Raw genomic sequence first — 22,106 nt, 5'->3', positions numbered from 1 at the left:
TGTTCACTTCTAAAGTTAATAATTGGGACGACGAAGGCTGTCCCAATTCGAAGGCTCCTTCAAATACGTCCTTTGTTTCTTGTGAAATAAAGGATACAACTGATGGATCCTTCACGGCCTTGCCTACCTTCATTGCACACCAGCTACGACAGGATTTTTTTGAGAGAACTTAACGAATTAAACTTTTAAACGCAAGTATTGGGTGTCAACTTACCCAAATATCTGATGATGAATGTAAAAATTAAAAAAACAACAACCTCTAAATCGGTTCAAATGTTGACATTTCTTACTAATATGTGATTATACTCTTTATTGTATGCAGAAAGGGACCATGGTGAACATATTTAGACTGTTTGTAAACCCTGTTTTGTTTCCAGCTCCAGTTTAATGTAACTTTTAAAGAAATCCAGTACAAACGTTTCTGCCACTCATCAACGGCAGCTGTCATAGTTGCTAGGCGACAAGAACAGTCCTCAGTAGGCTAGACCATCCCATTTAACAACGCTCAACGCTTCAAAGTCTGAGTCCTTCAAAGGATGCAGCCTCTGAATTGGGACACAGCCTAAGGCAAATCATTTCATTCGTCAGCCATCTTTGAAACGCTTCTTGGGCAGCTATTTCAGTCATGCAAGGACAGCTACTACCTCTTTGAATGGGGAAACATTAAATTCTTCAGAGCTGTTCACAAAGAAATCACCAATGAAATCTGACAACAACTGTCTCATAAATTTTGTTTCTAAATGCTTAAATGACAAAAAGCAGTTTTTTCCAGGCTGGACCTGCCAATGTGCATGTGCAGCCATGTGTCCACCAAAGCATTTTAGCCAGCTAAAGAAGATGTAAGCAGGTCGTCAAAAAAATCGGATATATTCAAAAAATCAGAATTGTCCATCAAGACCTACCAATTCCGATTTTTGACTATATCCGATTTTTTGATGACCTGCTTACATCTTCTTTTAAAAGTGACCCCTATCCGATATCTGCATTTACACTACACTTGGCTAAATAAACAAAAATAGCATTATGATATCCAGAAATCAATTTCCATATAGCCTACTATGTGCTCAATGAGCTGAATTAGAGTTGTTAAAATGAGTCCCCTATGAGGGACATTCTAAAATGCTTAACGTGGCTTAATTTACTAAGACAGAGTTAGCCTATTAACAAACCATAGTAAACTCCATACTAATAAAGCATACTATGTACAGAAAAGCAGATAAGCCCAGAACGCAACACGTTTAATTACATGTCACTAAGACAGTGGCATTAAAGGTGATAGAGAGGATTTTTTCGTCGACTGAGAATCCAAAGACTGTTACTGAGTTTTTGAAATGAGCGCATGCGTAAGAAGAGCCCCCCTCCTTCACAGCTCATTTCAAGAGAACGCCTCCCAAAACTCGTGCACGAGTATTGGAACATGAGTGTTTACCGCCGGCATTCGCTGTGTCGTGTTTGTGGATTCATTATGTCGGACTCACCGCAGGTAACTCATAATCTGCAGTTGTTTCTCCTGTCTCCTGACAAAAACATTGCATGCGGCACCTGTGGAGTGTGGAAAGTTACTGGAGCGCGCAGCCGCGCTCGTCTCTCACAAGGAACGTCACGGCAGTGATTGACAAGCCAGAGAGCCAATCGTTTACGCGATCATCACGCGATTGGCTGATGTTTTTAAGGCCCTACCTCGTGCACAGATGATGTATATTAATATTATTCCTTTCAGTGCACCTAATAAATAGTCTTTTATCAGTTAGTAAAGACAGTTTCAAGTAATATTGCAAAAATGTATAAAACAAAACATCCTCTTTAGCACCTTTAAAAGACCAAACTTAGTAAACACTATACTAAAGCATTACTATACAGAAAAATTGGTTTGTGATTTGATCTTTTAATATCACTTACATTAAGCGACGTGAAGTGTTTTCTTTATAACAGTTTTCTATGGGAGGTAAACACTTAACGTGAAATTAAACGCGTTGCGTTCATATTCTGGGCTCATTTGCTTTGCTGTGCATAGTATGCTTTATTAGTAAGATGTTTACTGAGTTTGGTCTGTTAATATCACTGTCTTAGTACATTAAGCCACGTTAAGCTTTTTCACAGTTAGCGTTTTAGAATGTCCCCCAAAAAACTGGGTGGGTCTTGTCCCACCAGTATACAGTGGAAAGTATATCAAACCTGTGGGAAGCACTGTGCATGCATACCTGCTTAAACTCGACGGGAATGTGGGTAGGACTGACTTAAAACAAAAACTGGCATGCTTTAAAGATGACATAAAGTAATATGTGGTCAATTACTGTGGAATTACCCACTAGAAGAGAAACGCCCTATGAAAAACATCAAAGTTGAACCAAAATCAACTACTCAGATTGTTCAGAGTCAGTGCTATATGAACTTAATCAAGTTCTTTTCATAGCTCAATTTAAAAACAAAAACAAAAAACACTTCTTTCCAACTACATTATTAAAGGGATAGTTCACCTAAAAATGAAAATTATCCTATGATTTATTCACCCTCAAGCCATCCTAGGTGTATATAATTATCTTCTTTCAGACAAACACAATCGGAGATATATTTAAAAATATCCTGACTCTTGAAGCATTGTAATGGTAGCGCCGAACATTTGGCTCTTTACAGGACATCCAGACAAAAACTGTGGCATGTAAGGTCTTAAAATATAATGTCCTCTACAGAGGACAAAACTCGATAGCTGGCCTGGTAGTCAAGAGGATATGGATATTTTTCTTACCCCCAATAAAGAGTCTAAATAAAAAGATGACAAAGTCAAAATATTTTTTTCTACACAACTATTTATTACTATTTTAACAAGCTTCTTTTTGTTTTGTTTTAAAACAGATTATTAATAAAATGTATATTTTTAAGTGCAATTTTGTGAAATTCAGTTGGTTGGGTAAAAACATTTACATTTACAATTTAAAATCATATGAAAATATTATTTCCCTATTCTTTGAATTAGGGAAGAGGTGCATTCATCAATGTTAATGCAAGTTATAGACAGCCCTGAGTGGGAGGTCTGTTACAGAACATGGAAATATAATCTTCTAATCTGTTTCTACATTGTTTAGTTAGTTTTTAAAGCCAGATTTAACTCTAGTTGTGTCATTTAATGGTGGTACTGTGATGTTACTAATGTTGGCACAGCTGTTGTCAATGTCTTCATATGAATAAAAGAAACTTTCAGACACATCCCACTGTAATATTGAAATAAATGGCATACCCTGTTGCAAAGGGAGGTCTAACAATTGAAGAATAACAGAGAAAATTACTTGCATGTGACAGTAATACAGTCATGTGTTCTATGTGATAACACTATAATGCCAAGCGTTGTGTGCTGTGTGTAGCTTTAATCCAAAAGGCTCCAAAGTGTAAGTGGTGAATCTGTTCTTCTACCCCAAACATTCTGCAATAGACTGAAATTAATAGCTATTTGCCATGGTGGTAAAACCTCTGCCCTGATTGGCTGTGAGAGAGGTAGGTGTGGCGAGGGGCTGGTTGAGAAGAGCTTTGAAATGTAGCCTGTACAGCAGAATGAGAAAAAAAGCGAATGTCACTTTCCTTATACAGACCTTAATCAGACACTGAATTACTTTAATTGATAAAAAATGTTTAATATAGTATACACTCTACTGTTCAAAAGTTTGGGGTTGGTAAAAGAAGTCTCTTCTGCTCACCAAGGCTGCATTTATTTGATCAAAATACAGTAAGAACTGTAATACTGTGAAACATTATTACTATTTAAAATAACCGTTTTCTATTTTAATGCATTATAAAATGTCAAATATTCCTGTGATGGCAAAGCTGAATTTTTAGTAGCCATTACTGCAGTCTTCAGTGTCACATGATCCTTCAGAAATCATACTAATATGCTGATCCATTTTGAAAACAGTTGTGCTGCTTAAAGGGTTATTTCACCTAAAAATGAAAATTAGCCCATGATTTACTCACCCTCAAGCCATCCTAGGTGTTCGTCTTTCAGACAAACAAAATCAGAGATATATTTAAAAATATCCTTGTTCCTCCGAACTTTATAATGGTTGTGAATGGGTGGCCACATTTCAAAGAAAAAAAAAATGCATCCATCCATAATAAAAGTAATCCATATGGCTCCAGGGGGTTAATAAAGGCCTTTTGAAGTGAAGCGATGCTTTTTTGTAAAAAAAAAAAAAAAAAACATCCTAAACATCCACCTATGGTGGCTTGAGGGTGAGTAAATCATGGGAGAATTTTCATTTTTGGGTGAACTATCCATTTAATATTTTGTGTGAATACCATATTATGCTTTTTCATGATTCTTTGATGGATAAAAAGTTAAAAAGAGCACCATTTATTTAAAACAGAAACCTTTTGTAACCATGTAAAAGACTTTACGGTCACGTTTGATCAATTTAATGCATCCTTGCTGAATAAAAATAATTTTTAAAAATTCACTGACTTTTGAACAGTGTATAAATGTACATACATGCTATAAAACAATATGCTTAGTTTGGACAGAACTCACTGCATGTGCTTGTTGTGAGGGCGTTCCATGCGTGAATGCACCTGGGGAAGCTGGCCTTGGTGGATGTGCATATGGTAAGCCAGACTGTCCAAAAGAAACAGGCAAGACATTTATGCCCAAAGAACAACAAGAGCAATGAAATTCAGGTATTTAAAGATGAAAGGATGCATATCTGCAGACCATTACAAGGCTGTTTTAATGGAGATTTAATTAATTGGTTTTGGCTCTGACCTTGCCCGGTGGGATCTGGACAGCAATAGAGGGTGTGGGGAGCAAACCTGAAGCGCTGACATGTAGAGCCTGTGGATGCATGGGCCTCAGGGAACTCTGAAAACACAAATATGAGTCATTATTTACACAGACACTCAGATGACCTTCCTTTTCTAGTTTAGTGAGTGTTCTTCCTGACCAACCCTACTTACAGAGTCTGTGAAGCCAGACTGCTGGTTGGCATGTTCCAATTGTTTTTGCAGGGGAATCCCAGCACTGGGGATGTAACCTGGAGAGAAGGATGGAATACAGACAGAGTGTGAAGGTGTCTGCCAAAAAGCAGATGGAGGAAATTTTAACATTTATGTGTCAAAGGCCCTGTTCTAAAACTTAATGTGCTGAAGATTCATCTTTGCCATCAAAGTAAGAAAAGACATTGTAAAAATATATTAATAGAAAACAGTTATTTTAAATTGTAATAATATTTCACAATATTAGTTTTTACACCAAAAAAAAAGCAAAAAAAAAAAAAAAGCCGCCTTTGTGAGCATAAGAGAGATTTCTTTCAAAAACATTAAAACCAACCCGACCCCAATCTTTTAAATGGTAGTGTGGCACCTTCCTTCCAAATGACTGATTTGAAATGCTTTTTATGTGCAGCAACATTAATGATCAAATATCGCTATACTATACTGTTTCGTTATAATAGTATGCTATAGGGAAATGAAGTCATTCACACACAAATTACACACACCTGGCTGAGAGGTGAAGTGACTGTGGACAGCATAGCCCTGCTGCTGATGGGGCAGGTACTGCATGGCCTGGAAAGCTGATGCACCTGGAAACAGAAAAGGTATCACCACAACAACACATCCCAAATTTACACCATGGTCAAGAACACAACAAAAAAAATATTGTAAGAACCTTTGAATTAATGAAGCATTTTTATTATATAACATATTTTTAGATACTACTGTTGCATCAAAGTGCTTTGCAATTGGATAAGGGTTCTCCCAAAAGCATCGTTAGCAAACTATGGTCACAAGTTCCATTGACCTCTGTTGTAATGACGGAACTTGTGACCAGAATTGCTTTTGGGAAACGCACCCTTGGATAATGCAACAGCAGCCACAGTGCAACAGTACACTCACCACACATCAGCCATAAATGGAGAGGAGAGTGATAGAGACAATTCAATGGAAGAGAATTATTGGGAGGCCATGATTGATAAGGGCCAATGAGGGAATAGGGCCAGGATACCAGGATTACACTCCTACTCTTTACAAGAAGTGCCATGGAAACACAGAGAGTCAGGACCATCCTTCGGATCAGTCTTTGAGACTTACAAGCAAATAATCACTCATACCCATATCTCCAAACATAAGCACTGAGGGAAAATTAAAACTAGGTACCTCTCAGTTGTGAACCACTGGCATAGTTGGCTGGCACTGGCTGACTGGAGGCAAAAGGTGATGTATGCTGCGGCTGACTGACTCCATACGGGCTGTGACTCGGCTGGCCTCCGGAGTACTGGCCATGCTCTGTTCCACCTGCACTGAATCCCGGCTGAGACTGGAAATGACGCGCCTGGGGTGGTGGCAAGCAGCCAATAACATTTTCAATGAACACAAGTGAAGACACCAAACATGCAAACAACAGTGAGTAGTAACTTAACCAGGTGTCCCGCATCACTAAAAAGTGTTGGTTTGCATGTTTTAAATACATTTAAATTGCTTTACATTAAAATGTCACACTCACAGGAATGACTGGAGACTGGAAGAGCTGTTTACTGCGTTCCCCAAGAAGAGCGCCTGGGCGCCCATGACTCACCTGACCTGCTGATAAGCAATTAAGTCATTATTATAGGGCAATTCTAACAACAAAAAACCCCCGTTTCACATACAAAGCTTAAGCTAGTCCTAGACTAAAATGCATGTTTGAGCTGTTTTAACTGAAAGCAACTTGTACTGACACATCTTAAAATATGTCAATGCCATTGTTTTGTCTCAAAATGCACACCAGTAATGTTTTTTCTAAGGCATGTTTATAAAAGATACTTAAATATCCTAATTGAACTAAGGCCTAATCCTGGCTTAATCTAAACCCTGTTTGTGAAACCAGGCCTATACTTTTGTGACAAATTACTGAAAATGCCATATAGTGGTCACCTTGCATGCTAAGAAGGTGCTGTCCAGGGTGGATGGCCATGTTTGGCTGGTATGTTGCTGAAGTCAGAGTTGTCATGTCACTGTAAACATATACAAGAATTCTAGTTATAACTTGAATAACAGACATGTCATTTGCAAAATCTGACAGCTTTGTATAATAATGTTTTTTTCCCCCCCTTTTAGTGGGGAATTTTCAGTATTTCATTTTGGTATTCTTTCAGTAGCCAATAATCCAGTCTTTCGTGTCATGTGATCCTTCATTCTTTGACGAATTTCAAAAGAACAGTATTTTTTTATATAGAAATCTTTTGTAATATTTTAAATGTCTTTACTGTCAGTTTAATGCATCCTTGCTGAATAAAAATCTTATTTGTATTTCTTTAAAAAAACCAAAAAAACCAAAAACTTACTCTTTCCCGTACCTCTGTTCTTTCCGTCGTCTTTTCTCCTCCTCATGTAGGACTTTCTTCAGCTGTAGGAAAAGTTGGTGCTTCTCCTCTTGAAGACCCTGAAGCTTCACTCCCATCTTCATAATCTGAAGACAGAGAAAGAGATTAAAAATATTGGTCAGGAGTCCTGTGCAATAATGTCTGTATCTTTTGTAAATAATCAAAAAAATCAAACAGCAATCATACAGACTTACCTGCTCTTTAGTCTCCTCTAAGGACATCCTCTCCTCCATCTCTTTCTTCCTCTTCCTCTCTTCCTCTTCTTTTAGTTTCTGCTCCATCATTTTGTCAACCTCTTCCTCCTCTGAGATAAACAATTGACAACTGATCACAAAGTTATTTTTAAAATGACTTTAAAAGTAGCTACATGCATAAACAACCCTATAATTCACACAAAGCACCAGAAAGCAAGATGAACATGGAAATTATTTCATTTATTTGTAGTAAAAATAATATACAGGAGATTCCAGGGCTCACCTTGCCTCTTCCGCTCCCTCTCTCTCATAATGTGCTTGTGTAAGGCACGTGCCATGGCATTAGACAGTTTGGGCCTCTCCAGAAGAGCCGGCATGATGGTAGGGATTGGTGGTGCCAGCTGGAGTAGAGGTGAGAGGTAAAAAGTTACACATGGATCATAAAACATTAATATCAGCTACATTTTCTGTCACTAATTAGTACACTAAGATTAAATTCAGATATTAGTGGCCTTATCTCAGCAAGAATAGTGAAGAGTGAGAAACAATTAAAGAACTTAAAGTCTGGAAATTATTTTACCTTGTTAAATGACAATGTTAAAAACATAACAGAACCAATAACATTCTTATTATTTCTGTGCAGCACAATTCAAAAATTTCACATAATGACACATCACAAACACGAACTAAGGCAGCTGTCAAAAAGTCGACAAGCCTTGCCTACGTTTTATAAACCAACTTACCATATCAATTCTAAAAACCAAAGACTACGAGTTAGATCAAAATATAAATTAGGAGAAAGAGATGTGGTAATCTGAGAAGCAATATAAGGCAGTAAATCAGCAAACTCCCCTGCACCGGGTTAGCTCTATAATGACTTGACAAGCTAGCTGGCTATGCTTGCAGTAAGCTGAAAGTTTTGACAGGCTATTCAGTTAATCTGTCCAAGAAAATCACCTTTCATAGGCATGATTTTATAGACGAAAGTGATTACAGTATTTCTATTTCCATCCAGTAAGATGCATTAACACCTGACCATTAGGCTAGCAGGCTAACGGCTCAAGTGACAGCTTAGGCAGCTAGCTTGCAAAATCAGCGAACTAAATAAAACTCTTGCAGTGAAATTCGTGGAATCTTCATGTAACGCACTTTTGTCCGCTTCTGAGATTAAAAGTATGCTGAGCTTGTCTGAAGGCTTTCCTTAAAGAAAAATAAACAAGTGTATCAGTAATTAACCAAAATAAAAATGACAGGAAACCCAGTTTGGCCCACTTCCGCTGTGGGTGTGTCTTGATGACGGCAAGTGTCAGTGAGCAGAAAAGAAGAGGCTGCTCACTGCAGAGCCATTAAGTCGAGCTCCTCCTCTCTAGATGTAATTTGGGCGTAATAGGTGGAGCTAGAAGGTCCAACCGCACCCTGACCTACCCATAACTCTATCCCTCCACCCATTAGATCCACAGAGATAGAGATGGACTAGGTCAAGCTCAACCCATGACGTTCAGAAGAGGAACTGGACCAGTGTGTTCCCAACTGCCCCAACTGCAAAACTTCAATTGAAAGTAGCTAAAACTGGCAGCTAAATGTCACTAGATGACATGAAAATGGCACATTCATTGATCTATTCTATATATAGATATAGATCAGTGGGCAAAATAAGAATCTAGAAAAGGTTTGTCCAAGAAGTTGCTAGATTTGACCCTAAACTTTTGAAAAAGTCTCAAAAGGGGCAGGGAAGACACTAAATCTAGTGACAAAATTGCTAGTGAGCACCACTTGGAAATGAAACGAACGGCAAGTTTTCATTAGGCCCAGCTTTCAACTATGTTTTGAAAATCTTTTATTCGTAGGTTATTGACATGTCTCATAATAAGGAATATCATTTAATTATTCTGCTACTTCTATTAGCTAAATTTAGCATACATAAATGTATATATGTGCAAAACAATACTTTTAAATTTTACCTAAGTTCAGCAATACCTAAAACAAGTTTTTTTCTAAAGTAATTGTTACATGGCCATCTTATGTCATGTTGCTAAAAAGGCTTCTACTCAGGAATTAATTATAATCATTACTTTATGAAATAAAACATAAAAATTTAATTAAGACCTCTGCAAAATCATGGGCATTATTGAGCAGGATCACAATGCATTTGACTTATTCCCAAAAGCCCATTAAGATTAAGTTTTAAATTATTATTATATAATTAATATGCATAATTTATTATAAAACATACTAACTATAAAACATGCACAACAGATATTCTCAGATTCATTAAAGACTCACACAGGCAGATTTTTACATCAGGTTTATAATGGTGGCAAGCTTAAGATGGATCTTTAGGGCAAAAGGAACAAAACATACCAATCCATAATAAAAATAAGCCCAAAAAAGCCAATCAAGTCATAAACTTTAACCTTCATAATAATGATAATAACACAACTGAGAAATAAACAAGCAGTCTCCTACAATATGTGGACTGAAAAGACATTTTTTTAATCTTTTAACCAGTTTATTCAAATAAACAGCAATCCCAACCCATTTAAAAATAATAATTATTGGCAATGATACACAAACACGCTCACACTCACACACATTACATGGTATGATAGTCCAGTATTATCAGTGATTTTGGTCTGTGCAAATATGGTAGCTAAAAACAAAATCAAACCAAACAATAAAGACTGTAGAATAGCAAAGTGACTTCAGGATGCATGTCGGTGCCAAGGGAAAGTGAGAAAATGTGAAAGGGGAAGTGTAGAACATTGAAAAAGCTTTTACGGATATGAGCACCACTAATTTACTGAAACAGACCAGGACAAAGTATCGGGCCTAAAAGCAAGACTGAGGGGGGAACTCTAAAGTAGGAAGGAACAATATGCAGGCAGCATAGAGTACAAACAAGATTTTAGACTAGGAGGAGGATATGAAAGTGCATTCAACATGTACACTTTGTGTAGCCTAACATATTGATCATTTTATTTTAAACAGGGGTAGTGTGGGGCAAGAAAATTGGTTACACATCTCTCAAAACGTCCCCATAGACGCTTTCATCACTGTAGGCAATGTAAAGGAAAAAGTCTTCTTCATGGTGCTCCTAAAATACAGAAACAGATACAAAGAGTTTAGAAATGCTTCATTCTCACTGAAAATGACACTTTCCTAAATATACTGATGTAAACAAACCGGTGCAAAATCTGGAACAAGCAAAATAAGTTATGTTCAGATACATAAAAAAAAAGGATGTACCTGGTAGAGCAGCCCCATAGTGGCTGATGTGGGAGGAATGACGTTGTTGACAAAGAAGAAGAGGGCATCTTCGGCCCTCAAGTGGATCCTTTTCCGAATGAGGAAGTAGAACTGCCCCACTTCAGAAATAAGAAAATGTGTCATAACATACATAATCCTACATATTTTAATACCATTAAATATTATGCAAATGATTCCATATTTTACAAGGAAATTAACCTGTGAGGTCAGAAGGGACAAGATATTTCTTCTTGTCCAGATCTCCTATTCTGGCTTTGGGAGCTTTCTCTACGATCACCTGCGAAAAACAAATCAGTTATGATGATGATGATGATAACCACTGTTAGTCATGTGAGAACAAGTGCATCTTTCAGTTGTATAACAACAGTGTCAGGGGTATTCCCCAGTTTAGGGCTCATTCCCATTCTAACAAATTTCACTGCTGATATTTGACTGACGACACATAATATAACTGAAAATGAACCCAGTGTGAGGCCACATGATATTGTGTCAGAAAACGTAATATTGTAGTCATTTTGTCCTCGACTCTGTCAAAACAATAGAATGATTCAATATCATGTGCAGGATACAAAGCAGTTTCCCGGCTCTCTTTTTATGATGTTAAATAACTTGATATGTATCATTTAAATGTCACTAACATTTAAACCTATATCATATATTCTCATAAAAAGATATTAATTCTTCTATTACTTGTACTTTAAACGATGCCACAATTTCAAATTGAGACAAAAGCTAACTGACGCTAACGCTAGTCCTTTCATATTTGAAGGACAGTTTAAAAACGACAATGACAATTCGTTAATTAATCGTATATATACATTATTTCGCATTTTTTTAAGCAAATAACTATTTTCACAAGGTTCCTCCATATGAATAAGCGCTGTCACTGTGTAATTCCTCGATAGGTTTATGTTATCTGCAAGAGCGGGGCCCTGACAAAAACAACTCATTTGTCCGACTCACAGGCACTCTGTCCGGGTACTTCTTTCTGATTTTCTCCCCCTCGGACCGTCGCTTCTCAAAGGGATGTTCTTCTTTGTACATAAACTTCATTGTCAAGGGCTGGGAGATGCTTAAAATCTCCAAGAAAATCTGCCGTCGACGGTGTTTACAAAATAGCTTAGATCTTTTTGACAACTGCGTCGGAGGGCGGAGAGATATCCAATAACAAGGAACAAGGGAGGCGGCGCACGTCACATCCCGTCAGCTGCGTAATGACGTCCTCGGCAGCCAGGAGGCCTACGTGGCATTACCTGAAATCTAAACGGTTAAAACAAAAAACAAATTGTTAAAGTAATACAACATGCATTGTTCTGTAAGGACAATTAGCATACCGAATGTGATGCAGTCTACATCACAGGTGGCCTGGCAATGAAAAGGTTAAAGGTTCAAATCATTCAAGACTTGATGCATGTTCTCAGGCTGAAATGAGGTGCTTTAGATAGAAATTCAAGATAAATTTTCAAATGAGTCATTATAAACCACAGACCAGTTTTGAGTTTAATCAAAACTACTGGTAGGTAGGCACTTATCAACTTACCCATCTTTGTAGGGAAACCCAGCTTGCTAACAGTAAACTCCCTCTCAAGGGGACAACCCATGCCATGAACAAACAGGGAGGACTTGAATATAACTTTAGGTTGTGAATGGGTGCCTCAAAGATATTCAAAATCCTACTTTTAGTTCTCTGTAAATGCTTATGCACTAAAATGATATAGGTTTCATTGTTACATTGTCTTATGCCTACACAAGACTGGGAAAAAAATTATGCAGTTTACAATCTGACGGACTATCATGAAACCAGTAACTAAAATCATTCCAAAGTAAAACAAATGCTTATATAATGAAAAGGCTACAACAGAGGGGGGCATTGACTACCAAGCCACCCAGAAACTTCCTGGAAAAAGTCAGGGTTCAAACATTTTTGAAGACAAGCCACAAAGCCACAGTGAAGGCAACAATTACTTTGACGACATCTCAGATTTCAGCTGGAAGTGGAACAATGATGCATCAGTTAACCATAATGCGGTATGCATAACACTAACTACATTGAAGGATGGCACAAAAGAAGCCACATAAATCAAGTAGCACATGTGGGAGATGAATAGGACAGAAACCTCTTGGTCTCATCTGACAAAAGTCAAAGTATTGTGTGGTGTAAATCCAGCATTGCCCACACTCTTAATGCTGGGCTTTATTCATGAAACACAAGCAGAATAAATTTTGTGTAAATCATTCATAAAGCAATTCTCTTGTTAATTGCTCTACTGGATTAACTTGGTTTTGGTTTTATGTAGGATTTACACAGAAATATGTTGTACTTCATAATGAATGGTAGTGGAAGCATCACGGTATTGGGTTTATTTTTTATCTGCAGGAACCGAGCACCTCCTTAAAATAATGGATAGAATCTGTTTTTCAGTCTGATAAAAATATGAAGCCATTTCGTGTATAAAAGTTTTCTACTGTCAAAACTCAATCCTATCCAATTTAAATAAAAAAATGTAGTGCTCAAGCGTATAATCTGAAAAACCTAGAAGAAATTTATTTGGAAAAATGGACCAAACTCATTCTTGATTGTGTTACAAACCTCTTACTGCTTAAGTTTAAAATATTGAAATGTTGGAACAATCGCTTCACCTAACATATGACATTCTCACATTAAAGTTACAACATTACGGAAGTAGCAGCAGATCATTTCTTCTCTGATGTACATCCAGGTGAAACAGATTATCAGAAAAGAAATAAATGTAGGGCAGGTCTTGGTTCTACCTTGGTTTGGATGGAGAAAGTTCTGAGTGCGAGACTGCAGTCGATTTTAAGAAAGGGGTGGAGTTTAAGCAGACTTAATGATTGGATAAGTCCAGCATTTACGTCGTAAAATGATGTTTAAAAAGGCGTAGGTCAAAAATAATAATAAAAAAAGAATGCATGCATGAATTGTTCACAGTAAGATACATTAAGAAAATAGGATTTTCATTTCATGCAGACTTCATTTGGAGTTTCTGTGCTTCGAAATCAAAATATCAGACAGAACGAAATACCAAGATCAATCATTCAGTAAAATGAAAAATGGGTTAAGAGTCTGAATACTTCACTGTACATAGTTCAGCCAATTTAAAATGTAGAATACCCCAAAAAGTGGAAGAGACTGTCATCAGTTGTTGACAAAAGGCTCTATTTTATTTTTCTGTTATAGCAGAGTCCTTGTTGCTCTGTCTCTCTCTCTCTCTCAGTGGCTGATGTATCCATATCGAAGAACATCTAAAAATGTGTCCTCGAAATATATGATAAAACCTCTCTGATTTAACCAGAGGTTCCATATATGAGCCATTTTAAAATACACAGAAAATTAATACCATAATCTGTAATAATGGACTGTAGTTTTCTCTCCTGCTAGTTTTCTCTACCACAGCATACTATTAGTACAACGGTATTAACAGCTCTCAGCTCTTAACATAGAGAAGAGGCTCAGATACCTGAGATGGCAGACAGAAAAAAGGAGAGAGGAAGGACAGAAGTTTAGAGAGAGAATGAGCGGATAAGACCATGTGACCATTTGTGCTAAGGTCATACAAAACAACAAACACTGACATTTAGGAAGGGGGAATAAGTGCTAATGAAGTGTGGAAAGTGACAGGTAGTTACAACTGATTAACTGATTCTTTATTTACCCCCAAAAAATGAAAGGTAAAATTGGAATCAGAAGCTTTCTCCCCTATTCACTCAGAAACACTCCAACATGCACAAGTTGAATCCAACAACTGTAAGGCAGAGTTTCCATTTTTTAAGAAAAAAAAAAAAAAAAAAAACAAGAAAAAAAAATGCTGGCCTCTCATTTTGAGTTTATGTGTAATAGCTTCTCCATCATGTGTCTCTCTCTCCTTTCTGTTCTCCCATGTCTTCTCATAGCCTTTCCTCAGAGGAGTCCATGAGACTAATGGGAGTTCACATGATGACAAGAGGCTGACAGTTCCAGCGCAGGAGAGGCTAACACCTAGCAGGCAGAGCCATGTAAAAACAAGACCAGAAGAGAGACTGGCCCTGACAGATACGATCACCAGAGCCGATGCTGGTGGAGATTTCGACTGAGGACGGAGCGAACATCTGAGGTAAACCTAGAAAGGGAATGAAAACACACTAAGGGCAACTTACTGAAACAGCAACATAAAATGTGACAAACAAAAGAGTAGTTTAATATTAGTAAGAAACAGAAAGATTTGAGGATGAAATAGTAGTCATGTGCAAAAAAAAAACCAAACCAAACACTTTCACTTCTTGTCTGCAGAGAAATAAAGAAACAAACCTGTGGTATAGAAAGGAAAATTCAAAACCATTTGTATGTAATGCCATTTGCTTGCCTCCTAGCTCTTAAATTCATAATATTTTATTTATTTTTATTGATAGATTTTACAAGTTTATACAAGTTTAAATTAAGAAAAGCCCCCAATTGAAGATGTGTAAAACATTGAATAGACATTAATAAAATTGAAAAGTTTTAAAAGTCAATATATTGTTTATTTTTCTATATCATTGAACATCAGCACAAATCTATTTTGCAATTAATATTTATAATGAATTTAATATGGGAAATATTACATGAGGGCAAAATATGTAATGTCCAAAATATGTAATACATAAACACATTTGCAAACAAAGGGCATTCATTATTGGGCATAAATTCTATGTAGGCCTAATCAAGATTAAGAGGATAATATGACCATGACTGAAAGAAATATTCATACCTCAATGCATCCAACATTGGGAGCAAGTTAAGAAGTGCTGTGTCACTTGGGTCACTGAACCACGACTTTATAGGTATTGCATTGTCTGGGGGTGAAAAGTTAAAATTACATTCATATTACAATTTATTACACAAAATAATTTGTGCATCTGCATTTTTTTATACAGATACACAAGATGGATGTTTGTGTCCCAAAACACAGAATTACAACAATTTTAATATCAAATGTAAAAAATCAGAGCGGATGTGTATGTACTCTCTATAGATGTTCCATCTCTAACCTGGGTGACTTCGATAAGCTCCAGGCGAGTTGTCCAGAATAACTATACTGGAGAGATCACTGTGTACCACAGACAGATCTTTTATGTAGCTCCCTAGATCCAAAGTGCAGTGCTACAAAAATCAAGAAAGAGAGAAACAGACCCAGAGGTTCAGTAATTGAACAAAGAGACATAAAAAAGGCAGAACCAGTCAACAAAGGTCTGAGAGTAAGAATTGGTCATAAAATATCTTATCAAAAGCAAATGTGGAGGCAGTAGGTTTTACCTGTCTGTAGAATCTTCTTTTGAGGATACCCCTGTTGTTATCCAGCTTATCTGCTACGGCCGATCCATAGATCTCCATACTAGCTGTAAATACTACCAACTCATACCACTGACTAACCTGACATATACAAACAGGAGAACACACAGACACAGACACACACAATAAACTCATTAAATATTGGTGAATTTTGTCAAAGAAAAACTATTGCGCAAATCAAGTAAAAGTACATTGGCAAAATGTATAAAAAAAAAAAAAATTGAGAGAGTTCACTCACCACTTCTAAAAAGAAATCGACATGTGGCCTTTTATGGACAAAAAACCTGACTGGGTGTTTGTCTATTACCACCTGAACAAGAGAGAGAGATAAAAAACTCAAGAAATCAAATTTAACACTTTAATACACATTCATGTTGGCTTTAAAATGTTCTATTTTTTATTGTAAATCTGCACTACCGTTTAAAAGTCTGGGGTCCGTACAATTTTTAAAAATGTTTTTGAAAGAAGTCTTTTATGGCTAGGGCTGCATGATATATCATTTTAGCATTGATATCGCAATGTGCGCATCCGCGATAGTCACATCGCAGGATGTCCCACGTCAAGTACAGGGATCGTAGTTGTTCCATGATCCATACGGGCCAGCTACTCCCTGGTTCAGAACACTTGTGATTAATTGAAAAAGTTTAACCATCATAGAGTGAAAGTTTATCATTTGCATGTGTTTTAAGTCCCGTCAGTTTAAACATCAAATGCAAGAAAACGGAGTCGTGCAGACAGCATATGAACACTGAATTCACTTCTCTTTCTCTCCTTTTTAAGCTTGAACGGACATGTGCACACAATATATACAGCATGTAATACATTTTATATTATAATATAAAATGTAATTTATTCCTGAGAAAGCTGAATTTTCAGCAGCCATTACTCCAGTCTTCAGTGTCACATGATCCTTTAGAAATCATTCTAATATGCCGATTTGATGCTCAAGAAACATTTATTATTGTTGAAAACAGTTGTGCTGCTTAATAAAATTGTGCACACCGTGTGGACAATTTATAAGATTATATATATATATATATATATATATATATATATATATATATATATATATATATATATATATATATATGATTTTCAATAGACAACCTGCATTTCTCATAAAGAAGCTACTAAAGAAATATAATTAACTATCCTATTCTATTGTTGGAGCGGTGTATGTGTGTGTGTGTGTACCTTGAGGATAAAGTCTGGAGGTGTACCAGGCCTCACTGTAGGTCTAAGGACGCCATCATGGTGAGAGTGAATCAAAGTCTCATCCAGATCCAACACCAAGATTTTCCTCTTCACTGCATCTAAAGCAGCAAACAGTTAAAGGGATAAATGAAAATTCGTTCCAAACCCGTAAGGCTTTCTTTCATCTTCGGAACACAAATGAAGATCTTTTTGATGAAATCTGAGAGCTTTCTGTCCCTCCGTAAACAGCTATGCAACTGACACTTTGACACTTCATCAAGAGATCGTAAAACTAACCCATATCCATTTTCTGAAGAGGCTTGATCTCTTTGAATTTAAGCTTTTATTCACATATAATCACTGAACATAAACTCAACCAAACCTGCATGACGTGCGAGAACGAACCTCTTGCGGAGGCTCAAATGTGCTGCGTAACACACGAGAACGAACCACATTGGTTCTCACATGTGTCGAGCAAACATGCTTGAGCTTCCATTTACCATAACATATGTGTGAGTTTATTAATGTTTATATGTAAATATAAGACTAAATTCAACCTGTTTATCATATAAAGTGAGTGAGTCTCTTCAGAAAATGTAGACTAAACCACTCAATTCGTATGGATTCGTTTTACGATCTCTTTATGAACTTTTTGAAGCGTCAAAGTATCATTTGCGTAACTCACTATGAAGGGACAGAAAGCTCTCAGGACAAAAATATCTTAATTTGTGTTCCGAAGATGAACGAAAGTATTACAGGTTTGGAACGACATGAGGGTGAGTTAATGACAGAATTTTCATTTTTGGTACATGCACCTGGCCACACACAGTTAAAGTGGTGATTCAACATTCAATGAACTCATATTATGTCATGTCTACCAACATCTCCTGGGCTAATATGTCTACAAGAAATTCTACCATGAAAAGACTGAGGAGCTGAGACTTCTTCCACTCTGTCTCTCTAGTATTGATATATATATATTTAGCTGAATTCATAATACACCCACACTATTTGTAATGCACTTTGGTTAAAAAAAAAAAAAAAAAAAAAAAAAAAGTATTTTCCCAGTCTATTAATACAATGCACCCATCTGTGTGGTTAGAAGCTCCCCTACTGGACAGAACTGCAAATAACAGAGGTAAAAAGGTGAGAGAACTTACGGAGTCTGTTTCTGGAAACAGGGGAGAGAGGTAATGTGTCATAACGCACTGTTTGGTACTGGATTATCTGTGGAAAACAGAACAGTGGACAAAGACAGAGTCAGTGATGCACATGGAACAATGTAGTCTTTTCCTTGCTAAGATATTCAGACAGATAGGACTGACAGAGGTCCGTCTCTTTTCATAATCAATTTCTCTTTCTGATATTTCATCTTTTGCCCCTTCATCACTCTGGTGCAAAGCTCAGGTGAAGGCATCATGTAACAGACATCTGTGTAGTTTTTTGTGATTAGAATAAAACTTATGTATATGTATAAAATGAAACTTCACTTAAATGTTGGTGAAAAAACTGAGCAGCATTAGGACATTAAAGGGTTAGTTCACACAAAAATGAAAATAATGTCATTTATTACTCACCTTCATGTCGTTCTACACCCGTAAGACCTTCGTTCATCTTCGGAACACAAATTAAGATATTTTTGTCGTTATTTTGTTTTTTTGGCGCACAAAAAATATTCTTGTCGCTTTATAATATTAAAGTTGAACCACTGTACTCACATGAACTGATTTAAATATGTTCTTAGTACCTTTATGGATCTTGAGAGAGGAAGTACCATTGCTGTCTATGCAGACCACACTGAGCCAACGGATTTCATCAAAAATATCTTAATTTGTGTTCCAAAGATGAATGAAGGTCTTAGGGGTATAGAATGACATGAGGGTGAGTAATAAATGACATTATTTTCATTTTTGGGCGAACTAACCCTTTAAGAATGGCAGCAGCATTAAGAGCCATAAAGCACATTAGACTGGGTAATCACTAATCAGGCTTAGGCTAACACTCAACACACCACTTTTGTTGGTTCATAGTTATGAAAACAACACAAGGTCGTTTGAGTTGTTGTTTTTTCCAGAGGAGCCCCCAAACGACTTAGATCTAAATTGACTTGGATGTGTTAATTAGAAAGGTTTGAATATTCTAAAAAAAATATCACAGTATGCCATTGTTTTCCAGCAACAGTGCGTGTATGAATTTATAGCTGTCATGAAGTTACACGATAGCTGTATTATTCCCAGCAATTATTAGGAATTAAAAAACAACAACATTTAACAAAACATTGAATATATTCTTTTTACATGAAGGGTAAACATATAGGAGGGGTCCATAGTCCAATGTAACTAGAACACACCGCATCATAAACACACTCCCCCAGGGTTACAGAGGTGCAGCTGAAGCGGGCACAACCCCAAACCTACTATTGTACAAAAGTTTCATCAAATGTTTTTGATAAGTACGAGTTCTTCAACACAAATCAAACTTTAAAGCAAAATATAACAAAGCTAAACCACTCATATAATTTATTAGTACAAATCCTACAATGGCCCAGTCGAATTGTGTGTTTGTTTGCACCGAGGGTCATAAAATTTGCCTAAAGTGACAGCAAAGGAAATATATCCTCGATTGCAGGAATCTAAACAGCTCTTCAATAAAGTGTTACAGTAAAACTATAGGGCTGGTTACCATTAGGAATTAGTACATGACAAATATTGGTCAACTAAATAACTTAAGTGTTACAAAGTTTCTAACATATTAACAATATAAGTAGCTTTCAATATAATTTAACAATATAAGTAGCAGGCAATACATAGGAATACAGCAAAACAAGATTATTTACAGGTGACAGGTCGGAGTATAAAGAGAACAGACAAACATGCATTCCCACTGACAGATGCTGACACTCTCACCGTACGTAGATGCTTCCTGAGGATGTATAAAATGAAGCTCCATATTCTAGACGTCACTCCAAGGAAGGTGCGAATCCCGAGTAAACACTGACGTGTTTTCAACATGCTGACAGTCGGTGAACGGCGCGACGGTGAATCATAGAAGAGACTGACACCATCCACCAGAGACCAATGACTTCAGAAGAGCTGGAACTACGGCTACAGCTAATCAGGTCGGCTAACCCTTCCCGCCGCTTCTTTGTTTTTAAAGTAACGCAGGGAACGCGAGCCAAACTAGAGAAACCAGGAGCTCTGCTGCACTTGGACCAGCCAGTGTCACAAATCTGCTAAAATGTCAAACGTTTGCCACGCACACAAACAAACCTCTGCGATCACAGGCTAACTGGACTTGTATTTCATTGGCAAGCCAGCTAGCTCTGGATTTGGCGAGCTCTACAACAAATTATCCCTCCTCGGATCGACAGCTCTTGTGCTTGACAGGTTCGATGTTGATCTCAAGACTTCAGACAAACGGCCAAGTATGCAAAAAGTCCAATCAGACGCCATCAAATTCGTTTCAGTACATATCCGGGAGCAAACTGTGAGCCGCCATCAGTACTTTGGTTTCGTCACTTCCGAGAAACAACAAACGTGTCCTCAATGAAGCTGGGTCAAGAGAGGAGTGAGGAGCTCTGGAGATGGACAACTAATGTACTCACAGATATATTGTTAATGACACACGTTACTTACTTTAATCTGATGTTATAGAAGGTCAATAGGGCGAGCTAAAAAAAGAAAAGAAAAAAAAAAGAAAATAGGAACAAATCTTTTGATTTATAAAGATGCTTCCTGTTTTGGTATTTATGGAATAAGGTTATGATGACATGGTAGAAACACATCGAAAAGGTGTATGTTCAAAATAAGTGAAACTCGTGACTCTTCTCTTTTCTTAGATTCACATATTTAAATCTTTGGGGGAAACAGATAAATTTTTGTCCAATCAGATATTCTCCAGAATGTCCCTCCACCTGCACCTGACCTGCAAGTCAAATCATGGTTCACGGTTGTGTTCTCACCTAATATTTACAACAAACAAACAATATATATGCCTACACACAGACACATGTTTGGTTTATATGGTTTATGGGAACATAATGATTTTTATACTATTCAAAATGTATATTCTATCCCCTAACCCTAAACCTACCCATCACAGAAAACTTTTTACATTTTCTTTATATATATATAGAGAGAGAGAGAGAGAGTTTTCCAAAATACTCAGCGTAGACAAAAGTGGATAATTGAAACATTAACAATATACAATGTCAAAAATAAAATAATAATAATGATAAAAATAATTATATATATATATATATATATATATATATATATATATATATATATATATATATATTAAAATTAAAATAATAATAATAAAATCATTTAGTATGATTCATAAGCCGTTTTCCTAATGGGGACCAAAAATGTCCCCACAAGGTCAAAGCCAGAGCCCTGACTTAAACCCAATTGAGCATCTCTGGAGAGACCTAAAAATGGCTGTCCACCAACGTTTACCAGGACCTCACACACACAAAATGCTGTATATTCTGCCTGATAGTGTATTCATCACAAGTCATAGAGGCTCTAATCAAATAAATGTTTTACTCTTTTTTTTATTTGCATCTAGGTCAAAAACAGGCTTCTAGCTGATTACTATTGTTGTATTAGATATGATATTGATGTATTTTCTGTGCTACTTATGTACAATTCTACACACACACTGCAATTATAAAATTAATGTTTAAAAAAATGTTAACATTTGAGATTTGCTTTTCAAAGCCTGATGCTTTGGTTAGAAAACAAACGAGGAATATATTTTGGTCCAGTAATGTGTGCT

General features: G+C 36.7%; 3 protein-coding genes across 10 annotated transcripts; all 3 read right to left on the bottom strand.

Annotated features, from left to right (window-relative positions):
• Nucleotides 1–2,789: 2,789 nt before the first annotated feature.
• Nucleotides 2,790–8,855, bottom strand: gps2 (G protein pathway suppressor 2). Of its 8 annotated transcripts, none has more exons than XM_048187442.1 (13): nt 8,687–8,854; nt 8,281–8,351; nt 7,821–7,938; nt 7,538–7,647; nt 7,305–7,429; nt 6,895–6,974; nt 6,485–6,564; nt 6,139–6,313; nt 5,481–5,564; nt 4,939–5,015; nt 4,748–4,843; nt 4,517–4,600; nt 2,790–3,534 (listed from the first exon to the last, which is right to left on the bottom strand). In XM_048187442.1, exons 2-13 carry the CDS (start codon nt 8,281–8,283, stop codon nt 3,442–3,444), a joined length of 1,125 nt encoding a protein of 374 aa, XP_048043399.1. In that variant the 5' UTR covers nt 8,284–8,351; nt 8,687–8,854; the 3' UTR covers nt 2,790–3,441. The 8 variants fall into 8 exon arrangements, with proteins under 8 accessions (XP_048043399.1, XP_048043400.1, XP_048043401.1 ...); XM_048187443.1 differs by having other exon boundaries at nt 8,281–8,304; XM_048187444.1 differs by having other exon boundaries at nt 8,281–8,290.
• A 972-nt stretch (nt 8,856–9,827) lies between these two features.
• On the bottom strand, nt 9,828–12,348 carry gabarapa (GABA(A) receptor-associated protein a). The gene is made up of 5 exons (XM_048186527.1): nt 12,345–12,348; nt 11,768–12,009; nt 11,003–11,081; nt 10,784–10,902; nt 9,828–10,631 (listed from the first exon to the last, which is right to left on the bottom strand). Exons 1-5 carry the CDS (start codon nt 12,346–12,348, stop codon nt 10,551–10,553), a joined length of 525 nt encoding a protein of 174 aa, XP_048042484.1. The 3' UTR covers nt 9,828–10,550.
• A 976-nt stretch (nt 12,349–13,324) lies between these two features.
• Nucleotides 13,325–20,978, bottom strand: ctdnep1a (CTD nuclear envelope phosphatase 1a). The gene is made up of 8 exons (XM_048187450.1): nt 20,231–20,978; nt 18,485–18,551; nt 17,325–17,443; nt 16,369–16,440; nt 16,095–16,211; nt 15,830–15,941; nt 15,550–15,634; nt 13,325–14,922 (listed from the first exon to the last, which is right to left on the bottom strand). The coding sequence occupies exons 1-8, from the start codon at nt 20,333–20,335 to the stop codon at nt 14,862–14,864; spliced, it is 738 nt and encodes a 245-aa protein (XP_048043407.1). The 5' UTR covers nt 20,336–20,978; the 3' UTR covers nt 13,325–14,861.
• Between the last annotated feature and the right edge of the window lie 1,128 nt (nt 20,979–22,106).

The sequence above is a fragment of the Megalobrama amblycephala genome, linkage group LG4 (assembly GCF_018812025.1).
Source record: "Megalobrama amblycephala isolate DHTTF-2021 linkage group LG4, ASM1881202v1, whole genome shotgun sequence".
NCBI classification, from domain to species: Eukaryota; Metazoa; Chordata; class Actinopteri; order Cypriniformes; family Xenocyprididae; genus Megalobrama; species Megalobrama amblycephala.
Note: the sequence above shows the minus strand (reverse complement) of the source record. Positions and strands in the feature narration are given on the sequence as shown.

Coding starts and splice junctions, on each gene's coding strand:
- gps2 (XM_048187442.1), bottom strand. Junction 7,648..7,820: donor GAGGGAGCGGAAGAGGCAAG/GTGAGCCCTGGA, acceptor TGTTTATCTCAG/AGGAGGAAGAGGTTGACAAA. Junction 6,975..7,304: donor GAACAGAGGTACGGGAAAGA/GTAAGTTTTTGG, acceptor ATATGTTTACAG/TGACATGACAACTCTGACTT.
- ctdnep1a (XM_048187450.1), bottom strand. CDS start 20,335: ATGTTGAAAACACGTCAGTGTTTACTCGGGATTCGCACCTTCCTTGGA. Junction 17,444..18,484: donor TGTTTCCAGAAACAGACTCC/GTAAGTTCTCTC, acceptor TTGCTGCTTTAG/ATGCAGTGAAGAGGAAAATC. Junction 16,441..17,324: donor CTCCAGACTTTATCCTCAAG/GTACACACACAC, acceptor TCTCTTGTTCAG/GTGGTAATAGACAAACACCC.
- gabarapa (XM_048186527.1), bottom strand. Junction 10,903..11,002: donor TGTCCCTTCTGACCTCACAG/GTTAATTTCCTT, acceptor TTATTTCTGAAG/TGGGGCAGTTCTACTTCCTC. Junction 10,632..10,783: donor CTATGGGGCTGCTCTACCAG/GTACATCCTTTT, acceptor TCTGTATTTTAG/GAGCACCATGAAGAAGACTT.